The sequence below is a fragment of the Zootoca vivipara genome, chromosome 4, assembly GCF_965207765.1.
Source record: "Zootoca vivipara chromosome 4, rZooViv2.hap1.1, whole genome shotgun sequence".
NCBI lineage: Eukaryota > Metazoa > Chordata > Lepidosauria > Squamata > Lacertidae > Zootoca > Zootoca vivipara.
Window position 1 is genome coordinate 97,852,665 of NC_142587.1, and position 21,822 is coordinate 97,874,486.

Genomic DNA, 21,822 nt, shown 5'->3' on the forward strand with positions numbered 1-21,822 from the left:
AACGTTTTAGCCAAATAACCAGAAAAAGGAAGCACAACTTGCTTAGGTTGACTTTTCTCAGTGTGTTATGTGATTGTTATCAAGTTGGAAGCCGCCCAGAGTTGCTGGGACAGCCAAGCCAGATGGCCAGGGTATAAATAAAAATTATTATAATATCTGCAATGGTACCTTGATTTAAGAACAGTTCTGTTCTGGAAATGATCAAGTTTGTAAACCGAGGTACCACTGTATTATTATTACCTGAGATTTAATAAGCCTAGCTCTTCTCTGGGATGAATTTTGTTTGGCCCAGTCATAGCATCCCCTCCATCTCCAATGTCAGTTTGTCTCTTTGGTCAACCCAAGACTGACAGAAGGAAAAACAAAAACATAAAAACTGAAGCCACTTATCTTTCCTAACAATTCTGAAGCTGACCTTTAAGATGGTCTGGGCAGTTTAGACCAGCTCAATCGTGGTAGAAAAAGGAATAATTCGAAGATTGTTCAAAGAAAACAATGTAATTTACTGTTTATTGTGGGGGTGTTAGGTTCCCAGGTGCTATAGGGGGTGCTGTAGAGCTCTGCACCATATCTGCACATGTGCAGGAAACGCTTCTGCGCATGCGTGAGCGATTTGGCGCTTCTGCACATACGTGAGCGGTGAAACCCGGAAGCAACCCTTTCCGGTACTTCCAGGTTGTCGCGGGACACAACCTGAAAAAAAGTAACATGAAGCGGACGTAACATGAGGTATGACTGCAGAGGTATTTTTCAAATTTCCAGGCACATATGACGATATGATGAATACCAAGAGAGGCCACGATCCCACGAATCTCCTCCATGACCTCCTCATACAGAGCTCTCTGGTCAGGATCCAGCAACGCCCACTCCTCGTCCGTGAAACGAACAGCGACATCTTCAAAGCACACTGGACCCTAAAAGAAAAAGGGAAATGTCCTCCTCTGAGACAGCATCAATATGATCTGCTACACAATGCTCTGTTGTTTCCTTCCTGTAAATTGCAGCGGTGTTTCAATAGGATTGCTTTGCTACACATTTTAATTCTGGATGCTTATTTTATTCTGCGTTTTAATTATGAGTGTTCGTCTTTGTGCAAATAGGGGGTACTCCACCTTCTGTTTTTCAAGTCATTCTGCCTACACAAGTTACAGGGAACCAGGCAGAGGGCCTTTTCAGCAGTGGCACACGCCCTGTGGAACACCCTCCCACCAGATGTCAAAGAGAAAAACAACTACCCGTACCAGACTTTTAGAGGACATCTGAAGGCAGTCCTCTTTAGGGAAGCTTTTAATGCTCAATAGATTATTGTATTTTAATACTTCTGTTGGAAGCCACCTAGATGGCGGGGTATAAATAAATAAATAATAATTATTATAAATAAATAAATAAATATTATTACTAGTATCATGAAGCCCGTTAAATTAACGGGTGCTAGAACAGTGAGCTAAGAAGGACTTCCTGCGAGGCATCATGGCGTGCGCCATGGCACCACGGAGCTCTTGAGGGCGGCTGGCGAGTTCGCGCTGCCTGAGCGGCTCCTGAGCCACCTTGACCGCCGCTGCCGTTGCGTGGGTGCCGGGGGGTGCCCGGTGGACCATCCCGGAGGCTGCCACCCCCTCCCCTGCGAGTGCGGCGGGTTGGAATCCAGGACACCCATCCGCCCATCGGCCGTTGATTGAGCGAAGCCCCAAGGCCCAGGATTTCCCGCCTCGCGGTGCGCCGGGGCCTCGAGGGCAGTGGGAGAGAGAGGAGGTCGTTGGGGGTAATAGCCCAAACCTTTTTGCTGCTGCGGCCGCCGCTATCGCCACCACTGCCGCGCTTGACCTGAGGAGGGAGAAGAGTCCCTTGGAGAGTGGAGCCTCGGACCTGGCAACTTCCCTGCTGCGGCGGCGGCTGCTGCCGCACCGCCGCGCCGAGGTCACCCGGCTGCCCAGGGCCCTGAGACCGGGGAGACCCGGGGGCGAGCGCGAGCTGCGTGAGGGAAGGAGGGAGGTCCTGCCAGCCTGGCCCAACTGCCCCGCCATCGATCTGCTGCCACCGCTACCGCCACCAATACTGTGGGAGAGGTAGGAGGACGGACTGAGGCCGCGAGGAAGCACACGGCTGGGCCTAGGCCCAACCTGAGCCCACTTTCCCGCCAACTAGTGAGGAAGGAGCGAGCCAGAAGCCCAGAGGGAGGCCCACTAGAAAGGCCTCGTTTTTTCCATTTTTTATTTTTTTAAAAAAATATTATTATTAAATTAAATTTTTATATATCTATATATCTATACATATATTTTTTAAAAAATATATTTTTATAATTTTTTATATATTTTAAAAAATAAAAATATATTCTTTTTCTCCTCTTTCCCCCTTTTATCCTTAAATTTTTCTTCTACAAAATAAATAGAAATAATTTTTTCCTTCCCCCTCCTCCTTTCCCCCTTTTGAATAATAATTTTTTTCCTTCCCCTCTTTAACCAATATTTATATTATTACTACCGTTTATCACCTTTCACCTTTTAGCACCCAACTCTTCTCTCTTCATACATTTTAACCCTTTAAGAAAAAACAAAGCATCACTTCCGGTTTTGACCGCAGATCGCGATCGGGCTAAAAACGGGAGCTCCGCAGCCCCGAATCTTCAGCTGGAAAAGAGGGGGGCTAGCAAGGCTAAGCGGCTCCCCAAAAAAGGACAGGAAGGTGATTCCTGTCTGAGGCGTCGGCGGTTCCCAAAAGCCGAAACCAGCAAAAGCCGAAACCCGACGCGATTGTGCATGGTAAAATTCCTTTTAATCAAACCCTTTTAAAAGATACCCCCTGGGCGTGAGAGAGAACTTGGAAAATTAAAGGAACGTAAGAAAAATCCCCCCCCACTGAATTGGATTTTAAAACCGGATAAACCAAAGTGAAAAGTGAGGTGAGGGAAGGAGCGCGATAAGAAATAAAGCGCAAAGCAAGAGACGCCACCAGGATATGGCAGGACAACACAATATAATGGAAAAGCAAAAGAAGTTAAACACAGGAAATGTAAACCAGAGAAGAACTTCAACAGCAGAACATGAGTTGGATCTTAAAGAACTGATTCTAAGCCTTAAAAATGACATAGGAGAAATCAAACAAGATTTCAAAAATGATATAGGAAAGATCTTACAGAAATTAAAAAGGAAATGAATGATAGGATTAAGAACCTGGAAGATAAAGTAGGAAAAATGGAAGGAAAAATGGAGACCAATGAAAAAGAAAAACAAGAAATAAGGGAGCAAATAAGTAGTACAGAAGAAAACTCCAAAAAGGCGATGGAATTGATCCAGGAGATACAAGACAAAAACCAAACGTTGGAATTGTCATTGAAAAACTTGGCAAAAGAAAAGAGAGAGGGGAAGAAAGAAACAGAAAAAAATAAATAAAGAACTAGATGAACAAAGGGCAGCATTGGAAGCATCGCAAGATGCTCTTGCGATGATGCAGATGAAATTAAAGGAGAAGACTCTGAGATTCAGGAATATCCCAGAAATACCCAACGAAGTAATAGAAAAATGAATTGTAACTGCTCTGGCAAAATGGCTAGACTTAGAAGAGCTTGATGTCGAAACGCGAATAGAGGAAGCTTTTAGAGTTAATTCCAAAAATGCGAAAGCAAATAATTGGCCGGGAGACTGTCTTGTGTCTTTTACAAACATGTGGCTGAGAAATAAAATCCTAAAAATGAAAGGAAAGAAGAAATTGATCATGGAAGAAACTGAGATAATCGTCCTAAAATAAATTCCACCCCGGCTGATTCATAAGAGAAAGAAATATCAATTCTTAGCCAAGCCACTAAAAACGAAAAAAATATTCTTCAAATGGGAATACCCAGAAGGAATGGCCTTCTCTTTTAAAGGAAGATGGAGGAGATTTGACACGCCAGAAGCAGCGGACAGATTTTATAGAACTTATGCTCAAGAACTGGGAAGGGATAAGTCAAAGACAATTAAAGGCAAGACCCCAACGAATGAAGAAGATATAGAAGATTCCAGCAAAGATGAACTAGAAGGAGAAGAAGAAGGTGTGGAAGAGGATGAGGAAGGAGAGGAAGGACAATTGGAAGAATGACTGATATATTCTAAATAAAACCTGATTAAAATGTTAAACCTGCAATTATAGTTAAAAGCTTGATTAGATTAATCAATTCACAAGAAATATTTGATTAATGAATTTCCTTGATCTTGCTTAGCATAGACACATGATATTAAGAACAATTGTAATTTTAAATGTAATTCTTTTTTCCCCTTTTTTTCTTCTCATTCCAAATTGATATATAACATTTAATAAATATGAACCTAAGAACAATTTCATGGAACGTGAATGGCTTAAATAAAAAAAAAACGGAACAGGGTGGGGCACATACTAAAAAAACAAAATTGGGACGTGGTTTGTCTCCAAGAGATGCACATAAATAAAAAACATGTGAGAGTCTTAAAAAATGATAAATTAGGAATAGAATTTGTCGTGGCAGATACAAAAAAGAAGAGAGGAGTTGTGATTTATATTAAAAGTAAATGGAATCCAGAATTAATATGGACAGATAGAGAGGGAAGAAGTGTTATGGTAAAAATGACGATTGAAGGAGAACAATGGTTCTGGGTGGGTATTTACGCCCCCAATGGGAGCAAAACGGCTTTCCTGAAAAGCTTGGAGGCTCAGTTAATGAAAAATAGAGGGAATAAAGGAAATAAGACGAAACTACCCAAAAAGTTTATGGATATTATGGAAAACCTAAATTTATTGGATGCATGGAGGTTTAAGAACCCCATAAAAAAAGAATACACACATATTTCTGCACGCCACCAAACTGCTAGTAGATTAGATACTATATGGATTCCTAAAGAATTGTCACTAAGAATACATAAAACAGAAATAAGACCTCAAACCTTCTCGGATCACAACCCTGTGACCCTCTTGCTAAAAAATGAACAATATCAAAAAAAATGGAGGCTTAATGTCTTTATGTTAAACAATAATAAGACTATCCAGGAAGCGAAAAAATTGCTAAAGGAATACTTTGAGTTAAACTATGAGGGTGAGGTCGACCCCCTAATAGTATGGGATGCGGGCAAAGCCGTGATACGCGGTTATTTTATTTCACAAAATGCAAAAATAAGGAAAGACAGAGAACAAAGAAAAGAAAAACTCCTACAAGAGAAAAAAAAAGAAAGAAAAAATTCTTTATAAAAACCATAAGTCAGTAGAACAAGAAGTTAAAATTTTGAGATTGGAGTTTGAAAAAATAATTGATCATGAGATCGAACAACAGATACAATTCTGGAAGTATAAAAACTTTGAATGGGCTAACAAACCTAGCAAATTGTTGATGTGGCAAATGAAAAAATGAAAAAATGATCAACAGAATTCAATCGGAGGGAAGATATTATTATAAAACAGAAGAAATCATGAAAAATTTTCAAAAATTCTATGAAACACTATATCAAAAGGAAGAAATACCCATCCAACAAATTGATGAATTCTTAACAAAATACCATTTACCAAGAATACCAATGGGAAAATTAATACCACTGAATAAAGAAATAATGATCTCAGAATTATCAGATGCAATTAAGAGTATGAAAAAAGGGAAAGCCCTGGGCCCAGATGGGTTACCAAGAATTCTATAAAGAATGGCAAGAAGAATTACTAATCCACCTTAGATATTTAATGAACATAATACTTAGAAAAGGAAATACGCCCCAAACATGGACTGAAGCCCAGATAATATTAATACCCAAACCACAAGCGGATCTAGACAAACCTGGTAATTTTATGCCAATTTCGCTATTAAATAGCGATTACAAAATATTTGCGAAAATCCTGGCCAAAAGATTAAGTTATATTTTAGAAGATATAATTCACAGGGACCAGGCGGGGTTTATAAAAGGGAGATATGCAAAAGACAACATAAGAAGTATCGTAAATATCCTGGAATGTTTAGAGAGTCGGAGAGATAAGAGAGCAGCTCTTCTCTCCATTGATGCGGAGAAGGCCTTCGATAGGGTCTCTTGGCCCTTCATGATAAAAACAATGGAAAATCTAAATTTAGGGGGGGGGAATGGGAAATGCAATTAAAGCAATCTATAAAACTCAGGAAGCAAGGGTGTCCTTTATCTCCCATTCTTTTTATAATCACCCTAGAAATACTGTTAAAAAACATTAGAGAACAAGAAAATATTAAAGGAATAACTATTGGCAAGAAAATATTCAAAATTAAAGCGTTCGCGGACGATATAATAATAACGACAGAAGATCCTATCGAAGCATACCCAGTGCAATTGAAAAGATAAAAGAATATGGAGACGTAGCAGGCCTGAAAATTAATTATGAGAAAACTAATATGCTAGTAAAGAATTTGGATATTGATGAAAAAATAGCTCTTCAAGAAAAAACAGGCTTGAAAATTGTCAAAAAAATTAGGTATTTGGGCATTCAAACCACTGTAAAGGGGATTGACTTAATACAAGAGAATTACAAGATAACTTGGAAAAAAATTAAGAAAAATCTAGAAGTGTGGGATAAATTGAAATTATCGTTACTGGAGAGAATCTCACTAGTGAAAATGTGTGTAGTCTCAAGGAATAACTACCTATTTCAAAATCTTCCTATTTTGGGCAAAGAAAAAATCTTCAAATAATGGAAACAAGACCTTGCCAAATTTATTTGGAACGGAAAGAGACCTAGAGTCAAATATAAGATTATGATTGATCAAAGGCAAAGGGGAGGATTTGGGATGCCTGACCTTGAGACTTATCACGATGCGGCAGCGCTTTGGTGGATTAAGGAATGGATGGCTTTGAAAGATACTGACTTATTAGACTTAGAGGGACATGGATTGGCATCTGGGTGGCACCATTACTTGATGAAGGAGAAAATAGAAAAAAGGAGCACTTTTATGCTCAATATTATTCGGAAATCGTTGTACTTAGTATGGCAAAAATACAAAAGATACTTCGAACCCAAGACGCCCTGGTGGATATCACCCCTAGAGATAGTTGCGGTAAAAAGGAAAAATATGGAAGCAAATTGGCCAACATATAAACAATTAGTAGAAAATATAAAAGGAAATTGGCAACTAAAAGAATATACGGTAGTAAAAGGATATTTTAATACATGGTTACAATATTTTCAAGTGAATCAAAGATTACAAATTGACACAAAAATTGGCTTTGATAAAGAAATATCTAAATTAGAGGAGATTTTATTGATAAATAAAGATAAGTATATAAAAAATATGTACCAAATTATATTAAAGTGGAAAACCGAGGAAGAATTGACAAAATATTATATTATTAAATGGAGCCAAGATTTAGGTAAGCCCATCTCAATGGAAGAATGGGAAAACCTATGGAAGAGAGATCTAGATTTTACGCCAAATTACAATATAAAAGAAAATATATTGAAATTGCAAAATAGATGGCACTTAACACCAGCCAAGCTAGCCAAAATATATCCAGGATTGAGCAACATCTGTTGGAAGTGTAACCAGGAAATTGGAACACACATACACATGTGGTGGAATTGTAAACAAATCAAGGTTTTTTGGGAAATAATTTATAAGGAATTAAAGAACATTTTGAAATATCCGATTTAAAAAAATACCCTAAATTATTCATTTTAGGAATGTTGCCAGCGGATGTCAAACCCAGAGATAGATGTTGTGTAAATTATGCTGTAACTGCCACAAGAGTGTTAATTGCAAAAAATTGGAAGGCCACTAATATTCCGACAAAAGAAGAATGGCAAGAGAAATTATTTAATTATTATAATTTGGCTATAAAACACGAAAAAATTAAAGGAATAAAAGAGGATGAATCAAAAAATAATTGGAAAGCATTTACAGATTATCTGCAAATTAAAGTAGATAACTTAAATCTCAACTCTAACATTTAAAGGTTATATTTTGAAAATGTAAAGTGTGAATTGTAATAGGGTAAGAAAAGATCGAATTAGGGAAGTTGATGGATATGAAGAATAATATGAAATTATTGTAAATGTTAAAGTAAGGTATGTAGATTAAAAAAGAAAAAGGCAGAAAAAGGGACTAGTTCAGACCAGGTTGAGAAGTCGCAGGGAAGGGGAGGGTGGGAGGGAGGGAGGGGGTTGTTGAGGGAAGGAAATAAGACAACTGTAACACTTTTATGGCTGTAATTTGTTTTTATTGTGATCGATTGTAATTGTTGTGATATATAATAAAGTTTATTATTAAAAAAAAGAAAAAGAAAAAACAAAGCAAAACAAAACCAACCCCCCTCCCCTGCAAGCTCCCTGCTCTTTTACTTAATCTATACCATTTTTAAGCTGTTGTCCTCTCCCCCTCAACCTCTTTTACCCTAGTTTTATATTATTCACTTCGCCTTAATACATAAGAATACTTTTTAAAACCTTCCCCAGACACTTGACCTCCCTTACATATCCTCTCCTTATTTTTTACCCTCCATCCCACTTGTTACTTCCCACCCCCACCTTTGTTTTCTGTCCCCTTTTCTCTCTTTCCTTTTCGGTTCCTTCTCTCCCTCTTTTAAATCACCCCCCCCCATCTAATCTGTTTATCAACTTGTCTGCAATAGGGAAACCTTTCCTCCCATCCATCACCCCCCCTTTACAACAAACACCCCTGTTATACCTTTATCTTACTCCCTTCATTCCAATACATAAACCTCCCCCTTAAACCCCTTCCCATTCACTCAATTCCCCTTTAATCATCTCTTCCCTATCTCCCCCCCTATCTCACTTCTCATCCCCCCCCACCCCTACTCTTGTTTTATACCCTCTTTGTTTGCTGGATTGCTCATTTGCTTGTTTTTGAATCGACCCCCCCCCTTTATTTTCCTTTCCCGCCTATTTGTTTGTCTGCTCTCACCTGTTTGTTTGTTTTTCTATCTGTCCATTGGTCTACCCACCTCTCTGAGTACCTGACCACTGCTTTGACAGCACTGTTGAGGCGAATACGACAACCTCAGAGAAGTTCTTATAACATCGCCAAGGGATGACACAAATGATTGCCTAAACCGAACGCTCTGCAGAAGCCACCAGTCAACAACGCCTGACTAGTCCAATAACCCAACACCCAGAAATCATCACCGCCATAACCCCTAACCGCAACACATCCCACTCCGAGAGAATGCCAAACCTCAAACCAAAAACGTCAAGGAGATGAAGGTGTCACCAACTAAAAAGATGGTGAGAAACATTGAGACCGCAACACCTCCTCAAAATGACGAAATATTACAACACCTAAGAGAAATGGAAGAGAGGATGACAAGTAAACTGGAAGCTGCAGTGGAAAATGCAACGACAGCTACTAATCAGCAATCTTACCTCCAGAGTGGAAGCTCTAGAAAAGAAGAATCAACTGCAAGCAAGAACAATAGAGATATATCGGGATGAAACTACACGCATGAATAAGAAATTGTACGAACTGGAAAGAGAAAATGAAGAATTGAGAATTAAACAAGCAGACATCGAAGATCGAAACAGACGCTGCAACATCCGCTTCCGCAACTTTCCAGAAAAAGCAGAGGAGAAAAGCCCAGCAGACCTAATTGTAAGCTGGTTGAAAGATACAATCCCAAATCTGACACTCAAGGTATCCGATCTGGAGAGGGCACACAGAGCTCTAAAAGTTATGCCAAAACCTAATGCCCACCCAAGAGACATCATAGTGTGCTTTTCACGCTACAGAAAAAAGGAGGAGATATGGAACAACCTCAGAAACTCAACCAACCTCCAATACAAAGACAACTCCATATTGGTCCTACAAGATTTATCCCAGGACACCCTAAATTGGAGGAAAAGCCTACATCCATACACTCAGCTTCTTCAGCAAAAAGGGATTCGGTACCGTTGGGGCTTTCCCTTCCATCTCATCGTGGCATCGTGGCAACACAGTACATGGCTACCAATGAAACGGAAGCCCAACAACTATTGAGGAACCTTGGGCTCGACCCTCCATCAAATCAGCAACAGAAAGACCTACCAAGTGACAGCCGAGATCAAGAAAATGCAATAACAGTAAATGAATGGATGGAAGTAAAGAGGGGAAAGAGACAACAGAAGCAACACATCAAGACTCGCTGATACAACCATCTACCATCGCGTACAAAATCATTCTACCGAACATTCTCCACAGGACGCCAAACCATGATCAACCGAACCAAAACATCACTGAGGAACAACCCTACTACTACAACTACAACAACAACAACAACCACAGCTGAATGAGGCAACCGGAAAACATCTCGAAATGCAGGACTGGTGATTCCCCTCCCCCCTCCCCCTCCCCCCTCCCCATAAGCCTTAAACACAACTAACATCATCAATATCCCCCCAACACCATACCTCCATAGAACCTACCCCCATCCCAACCCCACCCCGACACCAGTCCAGACAACCTCAATCACATTCCCCATCAACCACATCCCATATCTCCAGTATCCCTTCCATACCAAACAAGAGAAAAACAACTCCCCCAACATCCATAACACAACTCACTATCAGGCTAAAACATGATACCTATTCAACAACATGGTGACACCAGAGCGCGCCAACACATACACACACTCTAACACATCAGTGATGTTGCTATTAACATTGGCAACATTGCTCACGAACCTTATACCTGACACTAACATTACAAAACTACTCTACACCGTCTCGCTGATCACCCCCTGTCACAAACGACGAAGGGGAAGGCCTGTCCCTGAGTACAGCCCTTCACATCAGCCGAGACCATGGACCAACCGGCTAATCGCCAAAAGGTCCAAAATACCCCAAGCGAACACCTATATGACTACATATAGGAAACCCTCTATAACTTACCCCCCACTCTTTCACCCGATTCTAATTCCAATCCCATTGAACCCCCACCCGCCACACCACAAGTCAGCGCAACCCCAATGGTTCAATACACAACACGAAGTGAGGGACATAGGGCAACCCAGACGGGTTGGCAAGGAACCATCCTACACAATAAATAAACAAACAAGATGGCTAGCTTAAAAGCAATCACATTAAATATGAGGGGGCTGGGAAACCCCATCAAGAGAAAACGTATCACCTCATACATAAATACCATGAAACCACACATCACCTTCCTACAAGAAATACACAACCCACCCAAAGGGAACAAACTCCTGAATGACCCTCGTTTTAGTCAACAATGGGTAGCACAAGGCTCAGGAAACGCCCGCGGAGTAGCTGTAATACTTAGTAGGGACCTAAATTTCAACGCCACAACAGTCCTAAAGGACAAAAAAGGTAGATTCATTTTCATTAAAGGAATACTAGATGGCAAAATTAAACTGACAATCGGCTCATTATATGGCCCTAACTCGAGATAACTTGAATTGAGTTCCTTTCTTTCTCTGAGGGGGAAGCAATCCTAGGAGGCAATCTTAACTTAAATATGAAAGGCATAACTCTGAAAAACACACATCCTTGTAAACTCACAGGTAACCCTCCTCAACCCCCCCCAACAACTAAGGGCTCTTTGTTGTTGTTGTTGTTTAGTCGTTTAGTCGTGTCCGACTCTTCGTGACCCCATGGACCATAGCACGCCAGGCACTCCTGTCTTGCACTGCCTCCCGCAGTTTGGTCAAACTCATGTTCGTAGCTTCGAGAACACTGTCCATCCATCTTGTCCTCTGTCGTCCCCTTCTCCTAGTGCCCTCAATCTTTCCCAACATCAGGGTCTTTTCCAAGGATTCTTCTCGTCTCATGAGGTGGCCAAAGTATTGGAGCCTCAGCTTCACGATCTGTCCTTCCAGGGAGCACTCAGGGCTGATTTCCTTAAGAATGGATAGGTTTGATCTTCTTGCAGTCCATGGGACTCTCAAGAGTCTCCTCCACACCATAATTCAAAAGCATCAATTCTTCGGCGATCAGCCTTCTTTATGGTCCAGCTCTCACTTCCATACATCACTACTGGGAAAACCATAGCTTTAACTATACGGACCTTTGTCGGCAAGGTGATGTCTCTGCTTTTTAAGATGCTGTCTAGGTTTGTCATTGCTTTTCTCCCAAGAAGCAGGCGTCTTTTAATTTCGTGACTGCTGTCACCATCTGCAGTGATCAAGGAGCCCAAGAAAGTAAAATCTCTCACTGCCTCCATTTTAGCTCTTACAAGTTACTAAAAATGTTAAAAAACAGGGGTCTCTATGACATTTGGGGCGAACACAACCCGGGAGACACCACCCACACATTCCAGTCCGGACGCCACAGTACAACGTCCAGACTGGACAGCATCCTGCTCACGCAGGGTCTGATCCCCTTAGTAGAATCAACAAACACAGGAAGCATCAAAATCACAGACCATGCCCCAGTAGAAGTCACTGTTAAAATAGGTGAAGAAACACAAACCACTCCATCATGGTCTTTCAGTCCCATCCTAACCACAAACACCCAAATTAGAGCAAATATCACAAAAACTCTCCAAAACTATTTTAAAGAGAATGATGTAGACAATATAAATACTCCCCTCTTATGGGACGCAATGAAAGCGGTGACCAGAGGAGCTTGCATAAAAGAGAAAGCACTCCTTAAAAAACAAACCTCTTCAAAAAATAACAAAATAGAACAAGATATCATTGCCCTCTCATCACGTTACAAACAAACAGGATCCAAAAAACTACTTAAACTTCTAGAACAAAAAAGAAGAGAATTAGACTCCTTAGAAATCAACAAAACAATGATCAATATTTTATATTCTAAACAGCGCTTCTATGAATACGGAGGGAAAAACTCCAGACTATTAGCAAATAGATGCAGGAAAAAAGCACTTAAAACAAGAATACACTGCATCACCAAAAAAGACGGCAACATAACATTTCCCCCGAAAGAAATAACTTCTGAATTTGCAGAATTCTACTCCAACCTGTACACCTCCCACAACCCAACTGAGGAGGGAATTAGAAAATTCCTAACAGGACTGACCATGCCCACTTTAACCAATGAAGAACAGGAATTCATGGACAGCCCTATCACCCCCGAGGAAATAGACACGGTCCTTAAAAACTTGAAATCACACAAAGCCCCGGGCCCAGACGGCTTCACAGCTGAATTCTATAAAAAAATTAAAGAACCCCTGATGCCCTACATGATACGCCTATTTAATGATATCATGAAAGGGGGGCTTATTCCCAAAACATGGAATCACTCCAAAATAGTTTCCATCCCAAAGCCATTGAAGGACAACCTCAAAGTAGAATCTTACCGCCCAAACACATTAATAAATCAGGATTACAAGATATTCACATCAATCTTGGCCAATCGCTTAAAAATCTTCCTAGGCAATTTAATAGTCCCAGACCAAACCGGTTTCGTCCCTGGTCGCAATATTACAGACCCCATCAGGAAATTACTAAACTTAATCGAACACAGCAAGGCAACCAAACTTCCACTGACAATTATGTCCCTAGATATCCTCAAAGCTTTTGATTGTTTAGAGTGGAAATACTTATTAGCAGTACTAACTAACATGAAATTTGGCCCGAACTTCCTTCAAATTCTCAAACAAATATATTCCCAAGCCTCAGCAAACTGCAGAATTAATAATATGGACTTAAACACCATAGCAATCCAAAGAGGCACAAAACAAGGATGCCCGCCGTCTCCATTCCTATTTATCCTTGCTTTGGAGCCCCTAGCAATCCGAATCCGAGCAGCCACAGACATCAAGGGAGTGGAAATAAAAGGCAGAAATTATAAATTAGGGCTGTTTGCAGATGACCTAATGGTCACAACATCATACCCCCTTAAATACAGCAACCTTCCTAATCAGAGAACTCAACACATTTGCAATGGTGTCGGGCTTACAAGTAAACTTTGGTAAGAGTTTGGTAAGAGTTGGTCAGAAGCCATGTGCTTCAACACCCCTCCCCACATCCAAAAAGAACTTACTAACATCACCAAAATAAAACTTTGTCACACCAAATTCAGATACCAAGGAGTACAAATAACCCAGAACCTCAATAAATTATACCTCCACAATTACAAGCCCCTGTGGCGACAAATAAACAAAGACCTAAAGAGATGGGACAGTATGAGTTTCATACTCTTTCAGACAAGATAGCCATGGTCAAAATGGTCAAAATTACACTCTTTAGTATTCTCACATAAAAAACCAAGGATTAGCATCAAATACCTTCACCTCCCCACCTCAGCAGGAGGATGGGGAATCCCCAACATAGAAGCATACTACAACGCCAACCAAATACGCCATATAATCCCATATATACTTGAAGACGAGACAAAACAATGGGTACACCTGGAGAGGGACTCAATTGAAAATATCTGCACCACAGCATACCCTTTCCTCCCAAACAAACTAAGAAAGATTCCCAGAACACTCAACAGATACACACAAACCATGTTCAAAGCATGGAAAGCAGAAACTAGTAAACTATCTCCAACCCCATCCCCATTAATTCCCATGGCTTACCATCCCTTGTTCCATCATGCAGCACAAAACCTCCAGATGAAAACCTGGTGAACCAAAGGTTTACATTGTTTAATGGACTTCTATCAAGACAACAAACCTTTGTCAACACAAGAAATACAGGACAAACTAGAAGACATCCCAATGCCCTGGTTAGCACAACATCAACTACATGCCTTTCTAAATAACCCAACAGTAAAATCGGCAGCAACTAGACCCTTGGCAACTTTCGAAAGCCTCCTCCAAATGTTAAAAGGACATGGAAAAGGGGCGGTATCTGCAATATACAAAATACTACTCCAAAATCCCACAGACCCCTTGGACAACCTAAAAAGGCAATGGGAGGATGACATAGGATATGAAATCAACCTTACCCAATGGACTAGAATGTGGTCGAAACCCCCTTCAAATCTATATCAATGAAAAGAAAAGAACTCTCGTTGAAACTAACTGACAGATGGTACCTGACTCCAAGGAAACTAGCATTAATACGTTTAGGAACCTCATCGAAATGTTGGAGAGGATGCACCTCCATAGGCACATATCTCCACATGTGGTGGGAGTGCCCTAAAATCCAATCATTCTGGATGACATTCATGCAAGAAATCTGTAAGATAACTAAGCAAGTGCTAGATATTACCCCAGAATTGGTTTTACTAAATATCTTTCAGGATAACAACGCTCACTCAGATCACAAAGAACTTATAATCCACCTATTGTCAGCAACTAGAAACATCATAGCCAGGCACTGGAGGGACATGTCAGGGGTAAGCATGGACCAATGGTACCAAGTTGTATGGGAAACGGCCCTACTAGAAAAACTAACCAGTAAGCTGAAACTGACACGGGGACAAACAGAAGAAGACACCTTCACCCCAGTATGGTTCCCCTTCATCACATATACAGCCCAACAAGACAACGACAAAAACTTACCGTCGGCATACAAATCAATCAATATGGCTAACCTAATCAAAACATCCTCCCTCCCCACTCACACAAGGAACTAAAGATCATCACAGCCAACCACAAATGAGCAATCGCATCCTAAGACGAATCCTGACCTCTCTCACCAACAGAGAAGCATGAACAAACAACAGAGAACCTGCACAAACTACGCTGACGCCGAACCCCTACACATATCAAGAAAAACAGAAACATTGACAATTCACCACATCCAACTCCCCATCCCACCCACCTCTTTCCCCCCTTCCTCATAATGTCTCAACAAATAAAACTGATGTGTAAAAATGATGCATGAGACACTGCACTACCTTTGTAACCCAAGAAAATCCTTAATAAAAATAATTATTAAAATTTAAAAAACAAACAAAAAACAGTGAGCTAAGGAAGGAAGGAGGAAAAGAGGGAGCAGGAGGGAGAGAGGAAGGAAAGAGGGGAGAGAAAGAAGAGTAGGAAAGAAGGAAGGGAATAAAGAAAGAATAAGAAAGAGGGAGAGAAGACAGAAAGGGAGAAGGAAGGAAGGAAGGAAGGAAGGAAAGAAAGGGAAGCGGGGGTGGGGGTCGCCGCCTTGATTCGGCACCAGAAAAGAGCGGGAAGGGACCCAGGGGCAAAAAGCATTTCCCGCGCAGCGTTGTCGGTTTTAGGAGAGATGCGTACAGCCTCCTCAGAGTTGTGCGTGGGGAGAGAGTGTGCGTAGGGGGTGGGGAGAGAGAGCGTGTGTGTGCATCCAGTCTCTGCGTCCAATCCCTGTGTCCGTGGGGCACAGGGACTAGACGCAGAGACACTTGGACTTTATTATATAGGGTTGTTGTTGTTGTTGTTGTTGTTGTTGTTGTTGTTGTTGTTGTTGTTACACAAGCATTCCAGTTTGTCTGATGGATGGCTCCACTTTCTCCCCTCCTCGTGAGCTGCTCTGGAGGTTCCCTCCCAATGCCTTAGAGTCAAATTCAAGGGGTTCATAGGGGTATGGCGAGAGGGAGGAATGGGGGGCAGGCCCCATTTAGCAGCAGCTAGTGCTAATTAGGTGAATCCAGGCCACTATTTGTCCTCATTTGTCCACTGCTTAGAAACCAATTTTAGCATTCAGTGCTCAATCTACAAATAAAATACGGTAAGCCTATTTTGGATGGCCATCTGTTTTGAATGATCTAGCAGAGATTCCTGCAATACAGGGGGTCTCCTGGCTCTTAGAGACAAGCAAGGAGGGTGGCTTCTGGCAAAAAGAGAGGGAGCCACCGGTGGCTCCTCCTTATCCTGACTCACCTCTGCCTCTCAACCTCCCTCCTCCCACTCATCTCCTTCCTCTTCTGCCTCTGATTCTGGACTCCATTCTGCCAAAGAGTCTCCCAGCTCACTAAGCCCTGTTAGCCCTTCAGCTTCTGACACCTCCTCTTCCCAGGCTTCTCCCTCTTCCCCCTCTGACTACCCATCCTTCTACCTCCACTTCTTGGGCTCTGAGCCATCTCCCCTTCCTGGTTCCCCAGCTACATCCTCCCACCATTCCTCTGCGCCCAACCAGTCCATGACATTGCTCCATCCCTCGGCCTCTGTCCCCACAAGGCAGCTTCCCCTGACCTGATCTGGTTCCACAGCCGCTGCTTCCCTTCTGCCCTCATGAAAAGATGGATCAGGAGCTCTTGCTGGCATCATTCTGTCACCTGCAAGAGAAAAAAGGTAAACAGGACTCCTGGAGTGCCTGCTTCTCTCACAGGTGAAACAGGGCATCTCTAATTACAGATGGGCCTTTGAGAAAGCCTTACCTGCTGAGAGCATTTGGAAGTATGTGCCCATTTCATATGTTTGTTGTGCAGAAATACATCTCCCCTCCTCTGGACCCTTGTTCCCAACTGTCTCCCCCCAAAACAAGATGAAAAGAACCCTCAGATGAGTTGGAAAACCAACAGAATGAGACCAAATGGAGAAAAACCACCTTCCTCCTTACCCAGTGGCCTCTCTCTGGTGTCCAACGGAGGCCTCTCTGCCTCACAGGAATCCAGGTCCATTTCTGCAAAATGATCCTTTCCCTGAAGAAGAAACAAGGATTCAAAAGAGAGAATGGTGAGGAAAAAATAGAAAGACAATGACAAAGACTTGAAGGGTGTGAGATCTCATTCCATGGATGTTTTCCCAGAAAAAGGATGGGCCATCAGTAGACCATTATGGGATATTCTCTGTCCTGTTTGGAGCCCCTTGGGAGTATCCAGAGGAAAGTCTCTCTCACCTGCTTTCTCTCCTCTGCCTGACTCAGGAGGAAACCTTCAGCCAGGGCCACCGCCTGGGAACTGGTCTCCGCTCTGCATTCCCTCACCCAGCTCTCCATCTCTGGGGGAAGGACAGCCAGGAACTGCTCCAAGATCACCAGATCCAGCATCTCAGCTTTCGTGTGCCTTTCCGGCTTCAGCCACTGGTGGCAAAAGTGGTAGAGTCGGCTGCAAACCTCTCGGGGTCCTTTGGCCTCCTGGCAGCAGAACTGCCTCAACTTCTGACTCTGCACCTCTGAGCGGAGGGTGTCCTCCTCACCCAGGATCTTTGGCACTGGGTTTTCCCAGAATCCCCCACTGCTCCCAGTTTGGATGACATGGCCTCTTCCTGTTCCAGGGCCAGCTGAGTCTTGCTCATCCATCTGTGCTCTCAGGAAGCCTCTAAGAGATCGGAAGGAACCCTTTGGTCTTCTGCCGAGTTCTGTCTGTTGTAATGAGAAGCTCTAGCAAATCCTACAATTGAAATACATTGTTCTGTTACAGAATTTGTAGGACCGGGGGGGGGGGGGGTTGTTCCCTGAGCAAACATGGATGGGTCTTGCTGGGAACCAGAGCTGGACTGCACCAGATCCCAGACCATGAGCTCTCTTTTTGAAAAGAAAGAGAAGGAGGAAGAGGAGAAGAAATAAGTCTCTAGCCTTCTAGCAATGCAAAATGTGGAGGCAACTGAAGAGATTTATGTGAGATTAATCAACCTGGTTTCTGCTGCCTTCCACTAAATGCGACTAACAAGGGAATCATTTGTATCTTGTAAAAAATGAATGCTTGGCTCTAGTGGGGGTCCTCACCCGGGGGTCCTCAGGAGTTGCTCCCCACCCCCACCCCCACTCCCCTTCTTCTGTCTCCTTTTCTTGCACTTGGACTCTCTGCCGCTCTCAAGACAGACTCCTGGGGTGGGGTCCCTTTTTCTTTGCTCTGAGGGCCAGGTATGTATCTGGCCAACCCCCTGAGGGCCAAGTGGGAGGGGCAATTTAGACAGGCAATTTATTATCATTATTATTGTTGTTATTATTATTCTGTTAGAAAACTGAACAAACACACAGCCATTGATGCCAAGGTCCCTGGAGGCTCGGTGAGTAGCAGCGCCCATTTTCGCCTGGTTTTCCAGCAACAATCCCTTTGGGTCCTGGGATGCCATGCTCTGGGTGCGAGGGGATTGCTGCAGTGGCCTCCGTGTGGAGCTGCCCTTGGAGACAACTGGGAAACTGGTTTGCAATGCAGCAGCCAGACTATGGGCTGGGATCCGTCTCTTTATTCCTGGCCTTTCTCTCCCACCTTTCCTTCCTTCCTCCGCGTGGGTTTTTTTTGGGGGGGGGGAGGGCTAGCCCACCTCCTCGTCCAGCTTTGGAAAACCATTTGCACATGTTTCCTCTGTTGTGCAATGACGCTGAGCGATGTCACACAGAGTTAAAGTCCTAGGGACTCCTTTGTTTGAAGAAGGGAGATTTCGTGGGAGTTTGGGATCCTCTGATCTCTAGGAAGGAGAGCGTTGCAGACCTCGCCCCTCCCTGGCAGGACCCTCTCCTCCCTGACTTGGGGTTGTCCCCCCCCCCCCCGCATGAGCAAATCAACCCCCCCCCGGCACCCTCCCCTGCTGCAGCCCTGGGACCCCCACCGTCTCCCCACTGCACTCTCGGGGGGGGGGTTAGAGAGAGAGGATACTCACCAGATCCCAGGAGGGAGGGGACAGCGATGCAGCCCTTGCAGGAGAGACACCAAAGCAGGCAAGGACTGGGGGGGAGGGGCCTTGGCTCTGGAGGACCTGACCTGCTTCCTGTCCTCTCTAGGAAGGCAGCTCGGTTCCCTTTGTTGTTGTTTAGTCGTTTAGGCGTGTCCGACTCTTTGGTTCCCTTTAACCCTTGCAAAGCCGATCTCGCCGTTTTATTATTTTTTAGGGATTTGGGGGTGCAGTTGCCCCCCTGGCTACGCCAATGCCCAGATATCCTTTTGGGGGTGAGGCTCTTGGTTGGACGCTGAGCATCTCCCTCTGTTGGCCGGAAACCAGAGGAACAGCTTGCAGGGAAAAGGGCTTTGCAGGAGGCAAGGAACCTCCTCCTGGAATTCAGGAGTGGGAGAGAGAGGAGGGGATCCCGGGGTCATCTAGTCCAACCCCCAGCAATGCAGGAATCTCAGCTCAAGCATCCATGGCAGATGGCCGCCCGATCTCTGCTTAGAAACCTCCAAGGAAGGAGAATCCACCACCTCCCAAGGGAGACCTTTCCCCTGTCAAACTGCTCTCAGATGCCCCTCAAGGCAGCGGGTCCTGAGTTCTAGCGCTGCTGAAACCATTGCACTGGCTACCAAGGAGTTCAAAATAAATAAATCTCAGTATCAATAAATTATTATTATTATTATTTATTATTATATTGATCAGATGAGTGTTTTCCTTTCGAAAGAGTCAGGTGGAATCTCCACAGCTGTTAATAGCATAACATTGAAAGGCTAGTGAAATATGGGGAGCCCTAGAGCATCTGCTTGTAATGCAGAATGTCCCAGGGTCAACCCCTGACATCTCCTGCAAGGACTGGACGAAATCCCTGCCTGAAACTCTGGGGAGCTGCTGCCAGTCAGTGCAGACCAGGTGTCCTCAAACTATGTCCCATGGGCCAAATCCAACCCGCCAGGGTTGTGAATATGGCCTTAACAGCCATCTCAGAACCCTCCATGTGCCCAAAGCTGAAAGCTTCTTGCCGCCCACTCAGTCAGTCCCCACGCCGCACTGAAAGGCCAGGGGGACGGGGAAGTGTTGTCTCTTGGCTTGAACAGCGAAGTTGAGGATGGTGGAGGAAGGCAGACTTGGGTCGATTCGGTTTCATTACCTAGACGTCGTCGTTAAAGGTGGAAGAAGGAAATATAGTCCTAATTTTGTGAGTGGTGCAGCAGTCTTTCCACTCGTGATTTACATGCTCTGAGAGTTGGGATCTGTTTTGATATTTTAAATTTAAAAAGGGTGGAGTAGACCCAGATATGACCATCTCATGAGCCCGGGGAGCCACATTCTGATTGAAGGAGGCCAGGATTAGCCCCCAAGGCCTGGGGTGTCACTTCCTTGTAGTAGGACTTGGAATCCAGGAGAAAACTCTTGGAATAGCCTTGCCAGGTGCTCAGGGACAGACTCACCTGTCCCCATGTCCTTCTCTTTGCAGATGTGCTGAGGTTGCACATCCCTCCCCAGGGGTGAGTATTGGAGAGAACCAGAGCAGGGACTCAGACCTGCCCTCCTTGCCCCCCACTCTACACTCTCAGATGTGGAGAAGCCCTCCTTTCACAAGGAAATGACAGCCTGACTTTTGCCTTTCAGCTGCTGGAGGAAGATCAGCTGTACCTGCTGAAGGTGATTCAGAACCGCCAGGCAGCTCAGCTCAGGGGCTCCGAACCCTGAAGTGCTCCAAGCAGGAGACGGCCAAAGCCATCCTGGGGAGTGATGGGTGGTGTGGGGGACCCCCATGGGGAAGTGGGGCAGGGAGGGGCTTTGGGGAAGGGATGGGACCCCTCAGACCTGCTCCCCGCTGGCTGGGCTCTTTGTCCCCCACTCTGCAGTTGGTGGTGGTTGATGAAGGATTAGGAGAGGCCTTCAGTGGATTCTTATATTCTCAATTTCTATTTTTGATTCTTATTTCATTTATTACTTTCATTTATTTATTTATATTTTATTTTAACACTTTATTTTATTTATTTTGCACAAAGCAGCTCAGAGCTCTCCTTCCCCCTCACAGCTGTTGCTTTTGTTTTGGTTGATTTTCTTGATTTCAGTCCGCTGAGATTCTTGACATGGGTGAGTTTTTCCACGGTTATTTGTTTTTATTTTTTATTTTAATATCTTTGTTGTTTTTTGTTCTTTAGTGTAATACTTTTATTATACCTTTTTATTTTGTGCACATTTGTGGATATTTTGTATATATATAAATTTATATGTTTATTTTGTACATAGAGTACTTAGGGTTAGGTGTAGGCTTAGGGCTGTGGTTGGGGTTGGGGTCTGAGTTAGGCTTGGATGGTCTTTTTAGATAGTTAGCTAGTGTTAAAAGAGAATCCATGACCAGAGAGGGTACCCCGAGATAAATTTATGAACCCTGCTTGGTATGCCTATTGCCTTTAAACATTGCCCTTCAAACTGAACGTTCCTTCCACATGTTGGTCACTGAAGTTCAATCTTTG

General features: G+C 43.4%; 2 protein-coding genes across 2 annotated transcripts in view; both read right to left on the reverse strand.

Moving 5' to 3' along the window:
* Positions 1-21,822, reverse strand: part of LOC132592023 (uncharacterized) — an 88,213-nt gene that overhangs the window by 54,728 nt on the left and 11,663 nt on the right. The gene's annotated exons all lie outside the window — the stretch shown is intronic.
* Positions 1-21,822, reverse strand: part of LOC118078760 (uncharacterized) — a 47,723-nt gene that overhangs the window by 2,566 nt on the left and 23,335 nt on the right. The window contains exon 12 of the mRNA XM_088669006.1: positions 13,089-13,098. Coding sequence (XP_088525132.1) covers positions 13,089-13,098 — 10 coding nt within the window. The remainder of the gene's footprint in view (positions 1-13,088; positions 13,099-21,822) is intronic.